This window comes from Eretmochelys imbricata, chromosome 12 (genome assembly GCF_965152235.1).
Source record: "Eretmochelys imbricata isolate rEreImb1 chromosome 12, rEreImb1.hap1, whole genome shotgun sequence".
NCBI lineage: Eukaryota > Metazoa > Chordata > Testudines > Cheloniidae > Eretmochelys > Eretmochelys imbricata.
Window position 1 is genome coordinate 1594205 of NC_135583.1, and position 18913 is coordinate 1613117.

The 18913-nt window shown below is 45.9% G+C and overlaps 1 protein-coding gene across 6 annotated transcripts in view; it reads left to right on the top strand.

Annotated features, from left to right (window-relative positions):
* Positions 1-18913, top strand: part of WDR59 (WD repeat domain 59) — an 82862-nt gene that overhangs the window by 21929 nt on the left and 42020 nt on the right. For all 6 annotated transcript variants that reach the window (XR_013347621.1, XR_013347620.1, XM_077830945.1 and 3 more), the window contains exons 7-11: positions 12568-12656; positions 13138-13254; positions 13610-13687; positions 15172-15328; positions 18338-18417. Coding sequence is in view for 4 of the 6 variants with exons in the window: in XM_077830945.1 (XP_077687071.1) it covers positions 12568-12656; positions 13138-13254; positions 13610-13687; positions 15172-15328; positions 18338-18417 (521 nt within the window). In the remaining 2 variants the exon portion in view is untranslated. The remainder of the gene's footprint in view (positions 1-12567; positions 12657-13137; positions 13255-13609; positions 13688-15171; positions 15329-18337; positions 18418-18913) is intronic.

The window sequence follows — 18913 nt, forward strand, 5'->3', positions numbered from 1 at the left end:
AGGTAATGATCTAGTGATCTCGCTCCTGTCATCTATCTCCACCCCCTGACAAACAGGTTAGAGACACCATTCCTTACCCATCCTGGCTAATAGCCATTAATGGACTTAACTTCCTTGAATTTATCCAGTTCTCTTTTAAACCCTGTTATAGTCCTAGCCTTCACAACCTCCTCAGGCAAGGAGTTCTACAGGTTGACTATGCACTGAGTGAAGAAGAACTTCATTTTATTTGTTTTAAACTTGCAATTTCATTTGGTGGACCCTAGTTCTTATATTATGGGAAGAAGTAAATAACTTTTCCATATTCACTTTCTCCACACCACTCATGATTTTATCATAGCCCTATCATAGCCCCTCTTAGTCTCCTCTTTTCGAAGCTGAAAAGTCCTAGCCTCTTTAATCTCTCCTCATATGGGACCTGTTCCAAACCCCTAATCCTTTTAGTTGCCCTTTTCTGAACCTTTTCTGATGCCAGTATATCTTTTTTGAGATGAGGGGACCACATCTGTATGCAGTATTCAAGATGTGGGCATACCATGGGTTTATATAAGAGCAATAAGATATTCTTTTTCTTATTCTCTATCCCTTTTTTAATGATTCCTAACATCCCGTTTGCTTTTTTGACTGCCGCTGCACACTGCGTGGACGTCTTCAGAGAACTATTCACGATGACTCCAAGATCTTTCTCCTGATTAGTTGTAGCTAAATTAGCCCCCAACATATTGTATGTATAATTGGGGTTATTTTTTCCAATGTGCATTACTTTATATTTATCCACAGTAAATTTCATTTGCCATTTTGTTGCCCGATCACTTAGTTTGGTGAGATTTTTTTGAAGTTCTTCACAGTCTGCTTTGGTCTTGACTATCTTGAGTAGTTTAGTATCATCTGCAAACTTTGCCACCTCACTGTTTACCCTTTTCTCCAGATCATTTATGAATAAGTTGAATAGGATTGGTCCTCGGACTGACCCTTGGGGAACACTACTCATTACCCCTCTCCATTCTGAAAATTTACCATTTATTCCTACCCTTTGTTCCCTGTCTTTTAACCAGTTCTCAATCCATGAAAGGATCTTCCCTCTTATCCCATGACAACTTAATTTACTTAAGAGCCTTTGGTGAGGGACCTTGTCAAAGGCTTTCTGGAAATCGAAGTACACTGTGTTCACTGAATCCCCCTTGTCCACATGTTTGTTGACCCCCTCAAAGAACTCTAATAGATTAGTAAGACATGATCTCCCTTTACAGAAACCATGTTGACTTTTGCGCAGCAATTTATGTTCTTCTATGTGTCTGACTATTTTATTCTTTACTATTGTTTCAACTAATTTGCCCAGTACTGACATTAGACTTACCGGTCTGTAATTGCCAGGATCACCTCTAGAGCCCTTCTTAAATATTGGCGTTACATTCGCTATCTTCAAGTCATTCGGTACGGTAGCTGATTCATAGATATTTAGGTCAGAAAGGACCATTATGATCATCTAGTCCGAACTCCTGCACAACGCAAGCCACAGAATTTCACCCACCACTCCTGCAAAAAACCTCTCACCTATGTCTGTGCTATTGAAGTCCTCAAATCGTAGTTTAAAGACTTCAAGGAGCAGAGAATCCTCCAGCAAGTGACCCATACCCCATGCTACAGAGAAAGGCGAAAAACCTCCAGGGCCTCTTCCAATCTGCCCTGGAGGAAAATTCCTTCCTGACCCCAAATATGGCAATCAGCTAAACCCTGAGCATATGGGCAAGATTCATCAGCCAGATACCACAGAAAAATTCTTTCCTGGGTAACTCAGATCCCACCCCATCTAATAGACCATCACAGGCCATTGGGCCTATTTACCATGAATATTTAATTACCAAAACCATGTTATCCCATCATACCATCTCCTCCATAAACTTATCGAGTTTAATCTTAAAGCCAGATAGATCTTTTGCCCCCACTGCTTCCCTTGGAAGGCTATTCCAAAACTTCACTCCTCTGATGGTTAGAAACCTTCATCTAATTTCTAGTCTAAATTTCCTGGTGACCACTTTATATCCATTTGTTCTTGTGTCCCCATTGGTACTGAGCTTAAATAATTCCTCTCCCTCTCCAGTATTTATCCCTCTGATATATTTAGAGAGAGCAATCATATCTCCCCTCAACCTTCTTTTAGTTAGGCTAAACAAGCCAAGCTCCTTGAGTCTCCTTTCATAAGACAAGGTTTCCATTCCTCGGATCATCCTAGTAGCCCTTCTCTGTACCTGTTCCAGTTTGAATTCATCCTTCTTAAACATGGGAGACCAGAATTGCACACAGTATTCCAGGAGAGGTCTCACCAGTGCCTTGTATAACGGTACTAAAACTTCCTTATCCCTACTGGAAATACCTCTCCTGATGAATCCCAAGACCGCATTAGCTTTTTTCACAGCCATATCACTTTGGTGGTTCATAATCATCCTACGATCAACCAATACTCCAAGGTCCTTCTCCTCCTCTGTTACTTCTAATTGGTGCGTCCCTAGCTTATAACTAAAATTCTTGTTGTTAATCCCTAAATGCATGACCTTACACTTCTCACTATTAAATTTCATCCTATTACTATTACTCCAGTTTACAAGGTCATCCAGATCCTCCTGTAGGATATCCCTGTCCTTCTCTAAATTGGCAATACCTCCCAGCTTTGTATCATACTCAAACTTTATTAGCACATTCCCGCTTTTTGTGCTGAGGTCAATAATAAAAAGATTGGTTCCAAAACCGATCCTTGAGGAACTTGACTGGTAACCTCCCTCCAGCCTGACAGTTCACCTTTCAGTAGGACCCGTTGTAGTCTCCCCTTTAACCAATTCCTTATCCACCTTTCAATTTTCCTATTGATCCCCATCTTATCCAATTTAACTAATAATTCCCCATGTGGCACGGTATCAAACGCTTTACTGAAATCTAGGTAAATTAGATCCACTGCGTTTCCTTTGTCTAAAAAATCTGTTACTTTCTCAAAGAAGGAGATCAGGTTGGTTTGGCACGATCTACCTTTTGTAAAACCATGTTGTATTTTGTCCCATTTACCATTGACTTCAATGTCCTTAACTACCTTCTCCTTCAAAATTTTTTCCAAGACCTTGCATAGTACAAATGTCAAACTAACAGGCCAATGGTTATCCGGATCACTTTTTTCCCCTTTCTTAAAAATAGGAACTATGTTAGCAATTCTCCAATCATACGGTACAACCCCTGAGTTTACAGATTCATTAAAAATTCTTGCTAATGGGCTTGCAATTTCATGTGCCAAATCCTTTAATATTCTTGGATGAAGATTATCTGGGCCCCCTGATTTAGTCCCATTAAGCTGTTTGAGTTTCTCTTCTACCTCAGATATGGTAATATGTACCTCCATATCCTCATTCCCATTTGTCGCCCTACCATTATCCCTAAGCTCCTCATTAAAGACCGAGGCAAAGTATTTGTTTAGATATTGGGCCATGCCTAGATTATCCTTGACCTCCACTCCATCCTCAGTGTTTAGCGGTCCCATATCGTCTTTCTTTGTTTTCTTCTTATTTATATGGCTATAGAACCTTTTGCTATTGGTTTTAATTCCCTTTGCAAGGTCCAACTCTACTTGACTTTTAGCCTGTCTCACTTTATCCCTACATGTTCTGACCTCAATAAGGTAGGTTTCCTTGCTGATCCCTCCCTTCTTCCACTCCCTGTATGCTTTCTGCTTTTTCTTAATCACCTCTCTGAGTTGCTTGCTCATCCAGCTTGGTCTACAACTCCTGCCTATGAATTTTTTCCCCTTTCTTGGGATGCAGGCTTTCCGATAGCTTCTGCAGCTTTGATTTAAAATAATCCCAGGCCTCCTCTACCTTTAGATGCATAAATTCTTCAGTCCAAGCCACTTCCCTAACTAATTTCCTTAATTTTTGAAAGTCAGCCCTTTTGAAATCAAAAACCCTAGTTGCAGATTTATTTTTGTTAATCCTTCCGTTCAGTTTGAACTGAATTAGCTCATGATCACTTGAGCCAAGATTATCCCCTACAACCATTTCTTCTAGGAGGTCCTCACTACTCACCAAAACCAAACCTAAAATGGCATCCCCTCTAGTCGGTTCAGCAACTATTTGATGAAGGAATCCATCAGCTGTCGCATCTAGGAAAATCTGAGCCCTATTGTTATTACTAGCACTCGTCCTCCAGTCTATATCTGGGAAGTTAGTCTCCCATGATCACACAGTTTCCATTAGTATTTACTTTATTAAAAACATTAAAAAGGGCTCTATCCATATCCAACTTAGATCCCGGTGGTCTATAGCACACCCCAAGCACTATCCCTGATGTAAAGGACAGGTTACAAACTATAGTTAATAGTTCCGCAATTTCACATTTGAGTTCTTTCAAATGCCATCTGGTCCAGGTGACTTGTTACTGTTAAGTTTCTCAATTAATTCCAAAAACTCCACTAGTGACACTTCAATCTGTGACAATTCCTCAGATTGTCACCTACAAAAGACGGCTCAGGTTTGGGAATCTCCCTAACATCCTCAGCCGTGAAGACTGAATCAAAGAATTCATTTAGTTTCTCTGCGATGACTTTATCATCTTTAAGTGCTCCTTCTGTATCTCGATCGTCCAGGGGTCCCACTGGTTGTTTAGCAGGTTTCCTGCTTCTGATGCTTCATTTTGTTATTACCTTTTGAGTTTTTGGCTAGCTGTTCTTCAAACTCCTTTTTGGCATTTCTTATTACATTTTTACATTTAATTTGGCAGTGTTTATGCTTCTTTCTATTTACTTCATGAGGATTTGACTTCCACTTTTTAAAAGATGCCTTTTTATCTCTCACTGCTTCTTTTACATGGTTGTTAAGCCACGGTGGCTCTTTTTTAGTTCTTCTACTGTGTTTTTTAATTTGGGGTATACATTTAAGTTGGGCCTCTATTATGGTGTCTTTGAAAAGTGTCCATGCAGCTTGCAGGGATTTCACTCTAGTGCTGTCGTCATCAGGAATAAGTTGGAATATGAACAAGAAGCTGCTAGGCAGCTCTCTAACTCCATATTCTACAGGCCATTATCCTCTGATCCCACTGAGGATTACCAAAAGAAACTACACCATCTGCTCAAGAAACTCCCTGAAAAAGCACAGGAACAGATCTGTGCAGACAAATGCCTAGAGCCCCGACCAGGGGTATTCTGTCTGCTACCCAAGATCCATAAACCTGGAAATCCTGGATGCCCCATCATCTCAGGCATTGGCACCCTGACAGCAGGATTGTCTGGCTATGTGGACTCTCTCCTCAGGCCCTGCGCTCCCAGCTATCTTCGAGACACCACTGACTTCCTGAGGAAACTACAATCCATCGGTGGTCTTCCTGAAAACACTATCCTGCCCACTATGGATGTAGAAGCCCTCTACACGAACATTACACACAAAGATGGACTACAAGCTATCAGGAACAGTATCCCCGATAATGTCACGGCAAACCTTGTGGCTGAACGTTGTGACTTTGTCCTCACCCACAACTATTTCACATTTGGGGACAATGTATACCTTCAAATCAGCGGCACTGCTGTGGGTACCCGCATGGCCCCAAAGTATGCCAACATTTTTATGGTTTACTTAAAACACCGCTTCCTCGGTTCTCGTCCCCTAATGCCCCTACTCTACTTGCGCTACATTGATGACATCTTCATCATCTGGACCCACGCAAAAGAAGACCTTGAGGAATTCCACCATGATTTCAACAATTTCCATCCCCTCAGCCTCAACCATCAGCCTCAGCCTCGACCAATCCACACAAGCAGTCCATTTCCTGGACACTACTGTGCTAATAAGCGATGGTCACATAAACACCACCCTATATGGGAAACCTACTGACCGCTATACTTACCTACATGCCTCCAGCTTCCATCCAGGACACACCACATGATTCATTGTCTACAGCCAAACTCTAAGATACAACTGCATTTGCTCCAATCCCTCAGACAGAGACAAACATTCTTATCTATCTGTTCTTATTATGCTCTATCAAGCATTCTTAAAACTACAATATCCAGCTGCTGAAGTGAAAAAACAGATTGACAGAGCCAGAAGAGTTTCCAGAAGTCACCTACTACAGGACAGGCCCAACAAAGAAAATAACAGAATGCCACTAGCCGTCATCTCCAGCACATCATCAAAGATTTACAACCTATCCTGAAAAATGATCCCTCACTCTCACAGATCTTGGGAAACAGACCAGTCCTCGCTTACAGACAGCCCCACAACCTGAAGCAAATACTCACCAGCAACCACACACCACACAACAAGAACACTAACCCAAGAACCTATCCTTGCAACAAAGCCCGATGCCAACTCTGTCCACATTTATTCAAGTGACACCATCATAGCACCTAATCACATTAGCCACGCCATCGGGGCTCATTCACCTGCACATCTACCAATATGATATATGCCATCATGTGCCAGCAATGCCCCTCTGCCATGAACATTGGCCAAACTGGACAGTCTCTACGCAAAAGAATAAATGGACACAAATCTGATATCAGGAATCATAACATTCAAAAATCGGTAGGAGAACACTTCAACTTCTCTGGCCACTCAGTAAAATATTTAAGGGTGGCAATTTTGCAACAGAAAAGCTTCAAAAACAGACTCCAACGAGAAACCGCTGAGCTTGAACTAATATGCAAACTAGATACCATTAACTTGGCTTTGAATAGAGACTGGGAGTGGCTGGGTCATTACACACATTGAATCTATTTCCTTAAGTTAAGTATCCTCACACCTTCTTGTCATCTGTCTAAATGGGCCATCTTGATTATCACTACAGAAGTTTTTTTCTCCTGCTGATAATAGCTCATCTTAACTAATTAGCCTCTCACAGTTTGTATGGTAACTTCCAACTTACCTGTATTTGTGTGTATGAGATATATATATATATATATCTTACTATATGTTCCATTTTATGCATCCGATGAAGTGGGCTGTAGCCCATGAACGCTTATGCTCAAATAAATTTGTTAGTCTCTAAGATGCCACAAGTACTCCTTTTTCTTTTTACTCTAGTCACTGTACCTTTTAATTTCTGTTTAACTAACCTCCTCATTTTTGCACAGTTCCCCTTTCTGAAATTAAGTGCCACTGTGTTGGGCTTTTGAGGTGTTCTTCCCTCCACAGGAATGTTAAATGTTGTTATATTATGGTCACTATTTCCAAGCAGTCCTCTTATAGTTACCTCTTGGATCAGATCCTGCGCTCCACTCAGGACTAGATCGAGAGTTGCCTCTCCCCTTGTGGGTTCCTGTACCAGGTGCTCCAAGAAGCAGTCATTTAAAGAGTCGAGAAATTTTGTCTCTGCATTTCGTCCTGAGGTGACATGTACCCAGTCATTATGGGAATAATTGAAATCCCCCACTATTATTGAGTTTTTTATTTTGATAGCCTCTCTAATCTCCCTTAGCATTTCATCATCACTATCACTATCCTGGTCAGGTGGTAGATAAAAGATCCCTACTGTTATATTCTTATTAGAGTCTGGAATTACTATCCATAGAGATTCTGTGGAACATGTGGATTCATTTAAGATTTTTATTTCATTTGATTCTACATTTTCTTTCACATAGAGTGCACCCCCACCCCCACTCCCCTGCACAACCTGTTCTATCCTTCCGATATATTTTTTACCCTGGAATGATTGTGTCCCATTGCTTGTTCTCACTCCACCAGGTTTCTGTGATGCCTATTATATCAATTTTCAGAGTAGCAGCCATGTTAGTCTGTATCCGCAAAAAGAACAGGAGTACTTGTGGCACCTTAGAGACTAACAAATTTATTTGAGCATACGCTTTCATGAGCTGCATCCGATGAAGTGAGCTGTAGCTCACGAAAGCTCATGCTCAAATAAATTTGTTAGTCTCTAAGGTGCCACAAGTACTCCTTTTCTTACTCTAGTTCACCCATCTTATTACTTAGACTTCTAGCATTTGTGTACAAGCACTTTAAAAACTAGTCACTGTTTATTTGTCTGCCGTTCTCTGATGTGTCAGATTCTTTGTGAATGTTTCTCATCTGATCTAGCCCATACTTTATCCTCTTCCATCCTCTCCTCCTGACTAAAACCTAGAGAATCTCTCTCAATAGACTCTCCTCTAAGAGACCTCTCTGTCCGATCCATGTGCGCCTCTGCAGCAATCGGCTTCCCCCCGCCTCCCCACAATCTCTTAGTTTAAAAACTGCTCAGCAACCTTTTTAATGTGAAATGCCAGCAGTCTGGATCCACTCTGGTTTAGGTGTCACTGGAGTGCTGCTGACTTCCCACCCTCCGTCCAGTTACTGAGAGAGGGGTTCTGGGCTGGGTACATTAACATGCAATATCATGCTTCCCTGCAGCACCTTAAACCAGCTGGGGATCTGAAAGGATGCCACAGGTGTCCTCCTTTGGGTTACACGTCACGCTCTCGTCAAGGCGATCAGCTAACACTACCTTGGCTGGACAGGCTCTTGTCAGAGACCCCAACAGTGTTAATCTCCACCCATCATCCTTAAGGGAAGACCTAATAGGTTCTGTGAATGAGTTACTGCACATGGAGAACATTAGAATGGCGACGGAGGAAGATAGAGCACAGATGAGCCAACGTGAAAGTGTCCTTATGGGTTGCTGTTTCTTCTGCCTCACTAATCTCCTTGTGTATGAGAGAGAGAGAGAGAATCTGCCTTGTTAACAGCCCTTTAGGGTCTGTACCAGCAGCAGCCTTACTCACAGGCCATGAATTCGCAATGCTACAGAAATGCAGAGGACCTCTTGACCTGCAGCAGCCTCTTGTTTTATGTCTCTGTTTGGGAGCTGGACGGCAGAAGTTTGCCGGGTTGTTTTTGAATCCTTTTGAAAGGAGTTTCAAACTAAAGCAGGGAGAAGAGAACCTCAGGTAGCTTTATATAACTCCCGTAACATCTGAACCTTCCATGTCAACGTAAGCTCATTTTTCTATTAGAAACTGGGAAGCAGAAGGGAGATTGTGCAAAGTGAGGCACGTTGGAAAACATAATCCCAGCTATACGTACAAAATGATAGGGTCTGAATGAGCTGTTCCCACTCAGGAAAGAGATCTTGGCGTCATTATGGATAGTTCTCTGAAACAGCCACTCACTGTGCAGCGGCAGCCAAAAAAGCGAATGGAATGTTAAGAACCATTAGGAAAGGGATAAATAATAAGATGGAAAATATCATAATCGTAGAATATCAGGGTTGGAAGGGACCTCAGGAGGTCATCTAGTCCAACCCCTGCTCAAAGCAGGACCAATCCCCAACTAAATCATCCCAGCCAGGGCTTTGTCAAGCCTGACCTTAAAAATATCTAAGGAAGGAGATTCCACCACCTCCCTAGGTAACGCATTCCAGTGTTTCACCACCCTCCTAGTGAAAAACTTTTTCCTAATATCCAACCTCAACCTCCCCCACTGCAACTTGAGACCATTACTCCTTGTTCTGTCATCCGCTACCACTGAGAACAGTCTAGATCCATCCTCTTTGGAACCCCCTTTCAGATAGTTGAAAGCAGCTATCAAATCCCCCCTCATTCTTCTCTTCCGCAGACTAAACAATCCCAGTTCCCTCAGCCTGTTCTCATAAGTCATGTGTTCCAGTCCCCGCATCATTTTTGTTGCCCTCCGCTGGACTCTCTTCAATTTTTCCACATCCTTCTTGTAGTGTGGGGCCCAAAACTGGACACAGTACTCCAGATGAGGCCTCACCAATATCGAATAGAGGGAAATGATCACGTCCCTCGATCTGCTGGCAGTGCCCCTACTTATACATCCCAAAATGCCATTGGCCTTCTTGGCAACAAGGGCACACTGTTGACTCATATCCAGCTTCTTGTCCACTGTAACCCCTAGGTCCTTTTCTGCAGAACTGCTGCCAAGCCATTCGATCCCTAGTCTGTAGCGGTGCATAACATTCTTCCATCCTAAGTGCAGGACTCTGCACTTGTCCTTGTTGAACCTCATCAGATTTCTTTTGGCTCAATCCTCTAATTTGTCTAGGTCCCTCTGTATCCTATCCCTACCCTCCAGTGTATCTACCTCTCTTCCCACTTTAGTGTCATCTGCAAATTTGCTGAGGGTGCAATCCACACCCTCCTCCAGATCATTTATGAAGATATTGAACAAAACCTGCCTGAGGATCGACCCTTGGGGCACTCCACCTTGATACCTGCTGCCAACTAGACATGGAGCCATTGATCACTACCTGTTGAGCCCGACAATCTAGCCAGCTTTCTATCCACCTTAGAGTCCATTCATCCAGCCCATACTTCTTAAACTTGCTGGCAAGAATACCGTGGGAGACCGTGTCAAAAGCTTTGCTAAAGTCAAGGAACAACACGTCCACCTCTTTCCCCTCATCCACAGAGCCACTTATCTCGTCATAGAAGGCAATTAGATTAGTCAGGCATGACTTGTCCTTGGTGAATCCATGCTGACTGTTCCTGATCACTTTCCTCTCCTCTAAGTGCTTCAGAATTGATTCCTTGAGGACCTGCTCCATGATTTTTCCAGGGACTGAGGTGAGGCTGACTGGCCCGTAGTTCCCAGGATCCTCCTCCTTCCCTTCTGTAAAGATGGGCACTACATCTTTAAAAAATGCCACTATATAGAGCCGTAGTACACCCACACCTTGAATATGTGTACAGTTCTGGTTGCCCCATCTGAAAAAAGGTAGATTCGAATTGGAAAAGATACAGAAAAGGGCAACACACGTGATGGGGGGGATGGAACAGCTTCCACATGAGGCGAAGTTAGAAAGCCTGGCACCGTTCAGCTTGGAGAAGAGGCGACTACGGGGGGAGAGGATCGAGGTCTATCAAACCATGATGGGTGGGGAGAGCATGAGCAGGGATGTCATTTACCCCTTCTCATCACACAAGAGCCAGGGGTCACCTAATGAAATGAATAAGCAGCAGGTTTAAAACAAACAAGAAGTACTTCTCCAGACAACACATAGTCAATCTGTGGAACTTGTTGCCAGGGGAAGTTGTGAAGGTCAAAAGTATAAGTAAATTCTAAAAAGAAGTAGATGAGTTTGTGGAGGATAGGTCTATCAATGGCTGTTAGACAGGCTCTGGATGTCCATAAGCCTCTGACTGCCAGGTGCTGGGACTGGACAACAGGGAATGCATCACTTGATAATTGTCCTTCTGCTCATTCCCTCTGAAGTATCTGGCACTGGCCACTGTCAGAAGACAGGGTACTGGGCTAGACGGACCATTGGTCTGACCCAGTATGGCCGTTCTTATGTTCTAAAAAAAAGTCTGCTTAAGTGGTGGTCCCCTATTTTTGGCCAGATCTCAAGAGAGCCATATATTTATATGTGGAGACAGGGAGGTCGGCTACAGAAGGAAAGATCTGCCCCTTAGTCTAGTTACCATCTTGTTTGACCGTTATTTTTTATGTCTCTTATGATTTGAGGCGAGCAAACCATTTTCATCCATCATAGGCTTTGTATGCCAGAGCCCTGACACAGCAGAGCTGTGTGTGTCTGCTGCAATAGCTTTCTTCCTAGATCCGACACATCCTCTGTGTCTGTGAACATTTGCTGAGCAGCAGGCTTTGCAGCTGACTGAGTTCCTAAGTACTGATGGAGCTGAGAAACATAGATCCGTACACTGCATCGGTTGTTCCTGTCCCTTAGCAAAATGCATTGTCTCTGACCTGCCATTACCTTGGAGACGGTAGAGTCCCAAAACTTATCTTGAACCTTGGCGTCTCTGAGGATCCGACAAATTTTAGGGTCAAGGCTTCTGAAGTGCATTTCCTGTCAGTCTCTAACAATCCAAGAGTTCTCTAGATAGGCCAACATGAACATCCACCACAACCTTAGCTCGTCTCCTGACACCCAAATACCCTTGGATTCCCCACCTCCATGATGAACTCCCCTTCACTTCCAACAATGAACCACTTGCAGTGCACACATCTAGCGCCTCAGTCACATGCCTATGCTCAGCCTTCACTCCAACCTCAGCAAGATTAAAGTCCTGGATGTTAGTGATAGGTGAGTAGTGTTAAAATCTCTATAGTGCATTACTGGTGCATGTGAGAGTAAAGGGGCTGAGTTAATCACAGGGCACCAGGGAGCAGACAGAGGGAGAGGGTTGGTGCTAAAGTGGTGAGAGATGCAGAGCTTGTAGCTCCCCCACAGAGGCAGTTGCTCCCTGTGATGAGCTGAAAGTGGCTGGAGGTTCAGAAAAACATCTTTTGACTTGTAAATGGACCACATTGGATCTGAGCTCCTTGAGAGACATGCATGAAGCCCCCCAAAACTGGGGTTAGCCTCTTTCTGAAGAACAGCTGCTCTTTAACTTTGCTGCTGCATTCCCATGAAATGTTTTGCCACGGTCTTTCACACTCGCTCCTGGGATGTATCTCCTCTTAGTTGTATGTCCTGTGCAGAGCACAAGTGGTCTGAAATGCTGTGGGGCCGCCCTACGTTTTGCATCTGCTTCATGTCTCATTGGCCCACCTCACTTTTAAGCTATTTGTAGATGCTGTTCGCTGACCTTTTTCTGCTCTGCTCCTTCTGCAGCTGGAGCCTCCCAGGTCAAATGGAACAAGAAAAACGCCAGCTGTTTAGCAACCAGCCACGATGGGGATGTCCGTATCTGGGACAAGCGGGTGAGCTCCTGTTAGTCTTTGAGTAGCCTCTGCATGTTCCCACATGTGGGATCAAGGCACCATGCCAGTCCTACACTGCTTCTTCCTTCCTTGGTTTCCCACCCCTCTGAACGATCAGTTTGAGGTAAGCGCGGTGCCAATGGAGTCTGAGATTGAAGGAGAGCTGTATCATTGGCCTCCCTCTCTCTGAAAACATACCCCTTAGCACCTTGCTTTTGGCTTCTTGATGGATACTAGTTGCATCAAATATAAAGCGCCCCCTTACCCAGTGCACTGTTGTATTTAACTCCTATGGAACTTTACCACTGTACTTCACAGTAACTTTTCTCTAGCCTACAAGCCATTGTTTATCTTTCTCTCTGGCTGGTGATGTCTACTGAGTGTGAGGGTGGAGAAGTGCCTTCTTTACCTGGCAGGATCGGGCCAGATTTCTTGCTCCTAATAACCAGCATGGTGAGAACTAAAATGCCTCTGATTGCAGAAACCCAGCACTGCAGTGGAGTACTTGGCAGCGCATCTCTCTAAAATCCATGGCCTGGACTGGCATCCGGACAACGAGTACATCCTGGCCACTTCCAGCCAGGACAACTCTGTCAGGGTAAGTGCCCAGGTCTCTCAGAGGGAATGTACCAGTGCCATCCTAAGGGCCTGACCCAGCTCCCACTGAAATCACTGGGCATCTGTCCATTGACTTCAGTGGGAACTAGATCTGGTATTAGACATCACCCTCTACAGCAAGTCTTGTGTTGGTCAGTGCACACCTGTCACCCCGAGTCACTGTGTCTGAGGCTGATAGCCCCCCCTTGGGGCCAGTTCAGCTCCATTAGTGCAAGGATGTCTCTTACGACACTGTGGAGCACCTGTCGCATGTCTGGCACATGTCTTACACAGAAATATCCCCCCCCCCGCCCCTGAGAGCGAAGCTCACTGGCTTGTTTTCTGTTCTGTTGAAGTTCTGGGATTACCGTCAGCCTCGGAAATATCTCAATATCCTCCCCTGCCAGGTTCCAGTCTGGAAGGCGAGATACACGGTGAGTGTGAACACCGGTCCCTCTGCCCCATAGCCTTGCTAGAGCCTGGGATGGCCAAGGGAAATTACCTAGTGAGGCATTCCTCCCTGGGAATCATTAGCACTGTTTTTGCCACTGGCTTTTATTAATCTGAGTTAAAAACCTCAGTTACAGCACTGATCAGTACGAGTGTGAGAGCATCTTCCGTGAGAACCAGGCTCATGGGAGGGGGTGCCTAATAATGTGAAACTTGGCTCTTTCCCAGAGGACTGTAACAGAGACTCGCACACATGGGGCTTGCAGCTGGTGTCTAAGTCCTAAAGAAGGACTGCAGCTTTGGTTCAGCAGTTCCTTATACCCTCTGTCCGCTCTGTCACTGACTTACATTGCACTGGTGGAGACAACGCGCTAAGAGCGGCACTGTAGCAGCCTAGCCATGCCTCTTTCACAGCTTCTGCTCAGAGATTTTATCTCTTGAATCTCTTCTGTGAGGGCTTTTTAACCATGCCCATGTATTTTAATGGGCCGTCACGGTTTTTGTGTAGCTAAGAATGCACTAACTTGCTGTCTTTGTGGTGTGAGGTCCAAGGCATTTAAAGCACAAGTTGTTCCTCAGCTTTGGCTATATCTACATTCAAAACATAAAAATCACGGTAGTGAGTCACAGAGCCCAGGTCAACTGACTCGGGCTCACGGTGGGGGGCTAAACATAGCTGCATAGAAGTTCCCACTTGGGCTGGAGCCCAGGCTCAGACCCAGCGAGGGAGGAGGTCTTGGAGTCTGGACTCCAGCCTGAGCAGGAATGTTTACGCTGCCACTGTTAGCCCCGTAGCGCAAACCCACGTCAGTTGACCCGCGCTCTGAGACTCGTTGCCGCAGAGCGGCTTTTGCACATAGCCTTTGACACCTAGCCGTTCAGCATTAGGTTGTACTCACCATCTTCCCCAGACACCAGAATGAGCCTTTCCTCACCTCTCCCTCCCTCCGGCCCTGTACCATGCCTGGTGTGTATGCACAATACATACTTGTAGTTTAGTGTTCCATTTCAGGGTCAGGACCCCAAACGATTGCTAGCGCGTGAGACCCAAAGAATGATTGCTGTTTGGCTCGGCCTGTGCAAAGAGCAGCAGCAATGGTGGGTGAAGAGGGAGTGTTAAAATCGCTGTTGCTAGGTGGGGTTAGTAATAAGCAGAAGGAAATGGCTGGTTTTAAATGAGCTGTGGTGAATGCCTCTTTCGAGCGCAGTGCACCCCTCTCCTTTCAGGGCATGTTGAATCCTCTTGCATGGTAATCCCCTTTGAAAGCTCCTCCTTGTAGGGTTGGCTCCTGAGCCCCTACAATCCTCCCTGAAGTCAGCTGGTGGTAGTGCCAGGATGTGCCCTGGTGCCAGTGTGAATGGGAAGGTGTTGGAAAGTACGATCGAGGCAATATGGGGGAGTGAGAGCTGCCAGGCTAACCGTTGTGCAGCTGAGCAGCCCCTCTCTGGGTGTGCTTCTCTCCCCCAGCCTTTCAGCAATGGGCTGGTGACCGTGATGGTTCCCCAGCTGCGGCGAGAGAACAGCCTCCTCCTTTGGAACACTTTTGACCTGAACACGCCAGTTCACACCTTCGTGGGACACGACGATGTGGTGCTGGAGTTCCAGTGGAGAAAGCAGAAAGAAGGTGGGCACAGGACTGTGACTGCTGTTCTCATGCAACTGCCGTTGGTGCACGGCAGCAGCTGAAGTCTGCCTTGCGGCTGCCATACTCAAGCAATTGCCTTTCTGCTCTTGCCACGACTTGAACTAGCCTCTATCTGCTTTCCAATCCCCACAGAGCGTAGTTTATTGGAACATGTCCCATTGCACGAGGCCACGCAAACTATTCCCAGGCTAACAGAGCCAATCGATACGAGTATCAACATTGACTCTTTCATTTCCCACTATCCCGTCAGTCTGTTTTTAAATGGATTTTTCAGAATAAATTGTACAACAATAAGATTCTTGCATAAAGCGAAGGAAAAAATTCAAAACTGAGTGAACCCCTCTGAGCTTCACCGTTTATTGCAAGGAAAAAGCAAGCCACAAATATCAGGAGCATCCCATGCAATAAAAGCTGCATTTTCAGTAGCATCCATGTACTCAATACACCAGCCAAAGGAGGTGGAGCCTGGGGAAAGGAACCCTCCTGCCAGTTTTCAGACCCTAGTCCAGAGTTGGGCAAACTATGGCCCATGGGACCTTCCTGCCCGGCCTCTGAGCTCCCAGCTGAGGAAGCTAGCCCCAGGTCTCTCCCCTGCTGTCCCCCCTTTTGCGCCGCCAAGTGGGCAGCGTGGCTTGCTCCCACCCACCTCCCAGGCTTTCCAATAAGCCAGTCCTGCCACTCTGAGCGGCATGGTAAGGGGGCGTGGAGCGGAGGGTTGGATAAGGGGCAGGGGGTCCTGGGAAGCAGTCAGGGGACAGAGAACAGGGGGTGGTTGGATGGGAAAGAGGTTGGGGGAGGGGCGGGCAGGGGACAGGGCGTGGTTGGATGGGGTGGAGGTTTGGGGGTGGGGGCGGTTGGGGATGGGGAACAGGGGGGTTGATAGGCATGGTAGTCTGGGGGGGCCTGTCAGGGGCTGGGGGTGTGGATAGGGATCAGGGCAGTCAGGGGAAGGGGGCAGGGGGGGGTTGGATATGGGGTGAGGTCCCTGGGGACGGTCAGGTGCAGGTGGGGTCCCAGGAGGGGGCAGTCAAGGGACAAGGAGCAGCGGGGGTTGGATGGGTTGGGGGCTCTGAGGGAGGCCGTCAGGGAGCAGGAAGTGGGAGCGGGTAGATAAGGGGCGGGGGCCAGGCTGTTTGGGGAGGCACAGCCTTCCCTACCCAGCCCTCCATACCGTTTCGCAACCGCGATGTGGCCCTTGGGCCATAAAGTTTGCCCACCCCTGCCCTAGTCAGACATTTTCAAATATAAAAGAAAACCCCACAAAAAGGTCAGATAACCAAACAGATCAATGAGGGCACACACAGGGCTTTAACCTGCACAGCTCCAGTGCTGGGACCTCCTCTCTTGCTGTAACCATAGGCCCCTGGTCCTTGGTTTACACAAGGGTCTTATGGTACCTCTGCCCTCTTTGGGTACAGGGCATGGACTTTATATCTGTCACCACCATTTCATCTGTGCTGCTTGGTAGTGAGACTGGCAGCACTGGTGCAAACACCTATCTACACAGTTTTAACCAGGACCAATTTCTTCTCCAGAACAGGTCCCCAGGCCCCCCTCCCAATCATTTAATGGAATTTTTATAATGGCACTTAGGAAACTTCTTCCTTTGGTTTTGCTCAGAGCGATGGGTGTTTGGCTGTTCTCTTCCCGTTGAACATACGTGCTAACCAGTAAGCAGTGTAGCCTAGTGACTAGAATACTGGGCTGGGACTCAGGAAATCTGGGTTCTTATCCCTAGCTCTGCCACTGGCCTGCTGGGCAAGTCACCGCCCTCTCTGTGCCTCGGTTTCCCTTTCTGTACAATTTGGATAATGACACTGACCTCCTTGGTAACACACTTGGAGATCTACTGAAAAGAGCTATGCAAGGGGGGGGGTGTTATACATTTGATTATTATAACCTCTTACTGCGTCTGTATGCCCTCATACCCTCACAGAGGCTGGTGCTCCAGACAAAGTTGTCCTGGCTTAACTAAAGGTGTTGTTTAAACTGATTTAGTTAAACTGGGGGATCTTAGTGTGTGGACACTCTTATGTAGGTTTAAACCTGGTCTGTCTCAGTTTAATTGTGTTGGTAAATTTACAGGAACAAGCTAAACCAGCGCAAGCCAGTTTTAAACCTATTGAAGCACATCCACACACAGTTACACCAGTTTAACTAAACTGTTTTGAAACTAGTTTAAGTGAAATCCATGCTGTGTGTAGGGCAGCTGCTCATATGTTTGTGTCAGCCAATTGAGGGCTGGGATCTCTGCAGCATTACAGCCTCAGGTCCTCCAGAGATTCCCAAAATCCTTGGGGGGAGGGGGGAAGGCGGCGGGGAGCCAGAATTTGATATTCCAAATGTAGAAAACCTGTTGTGCTCTCTGCATCCTAAAGGAGATGTTACAGGAGAAACCCTTTTTTTTTTTTCTGCTTTGCAATTCACTTTTACATTGTTACTTAGAATCATAGAATATCAGGATTAGAAGGGACCTCAGGAGGTCATCTAGTCCAACCCCCTACTCAAAGCAGGACCAATCCCCAATTTTTGCCCCAGATCCCTAAATGGCCCCCTCAAGGATTGAACTCACGACCCTGGGTTTAGCAGGCCGATGCTCAAACTACTGAGCTATTACTTGGATTTTCAGCTACACAACAGTGTGACGCTTTAAAAATAAGTGCCTCCTAGTAGATCCGATTCATTTCCCATGTGATAACTTTCACTGCAAAATGTATTTTTATTTGCATTGCAGTTTTCTCCTCTAACTCCAGCAGCAGCCCCATCCCCATTTTACAGATGGGGAAACTGAGGCACAGAGTGGAACAGTGACTTGACTTGCTATGTGACCTTGGAGAATATCAAAGGCAGGAATAGAACCCAGGAGTCCTGACTCCCACTCCAGTGTCCCATCTACTGGACCTAGCTACTTGGTTCAGTCCACTTATATCATAAATAGAGTCAAGTCTGTTTTCTGTTGCTTCTAGAAATTATTTTCTCTTCTTTTAGGCTCCAAGGACTACCAGCTGGTCACATGGTCTCGTGACCAGACGCTGCGGATGTGGCGGGTTGACTCCCAGCTGCAGAGGGTATGCAAAGCACTTTTGGCGTTGGACTGGGGACAGCATTCTGAAGTGTCAAATTTACCATCATTTACTTGTATGAAGTGCGACTAATGGCATCATGGAGAGCTCAGGCACAAAGTCTCTAGGTGCCATCCAGCCTTCTCACTCACAGCTCAGCCCCCCAAGGGTGTGTCTACACTGCACCCTTCTTTCAGTGGCATGGAGTGTACACACACAGCCCCCCTACCACAGGTACAGATAGCAGAGGAGACAGTGAGGCACAGTTTCGACCAGTACAGACATACCACTCTGAGTACATACCGCACATGGTTCTCTACTCACCGTCTACACTGCTATTTATACCCATGAGAGAAGGCCTACGCATGTCTGAATGCTGCATGCCTCTCTGGGGGCCTTCCCCACCGTGGGGAAAGATGCTGGCATGGGGGAAAGGCTCCGATAGCTCCCCAGTGCTGGAGCCCTCTCCCTCCTGCAGGGAAAGACTCCTCCAGCAGCGGGG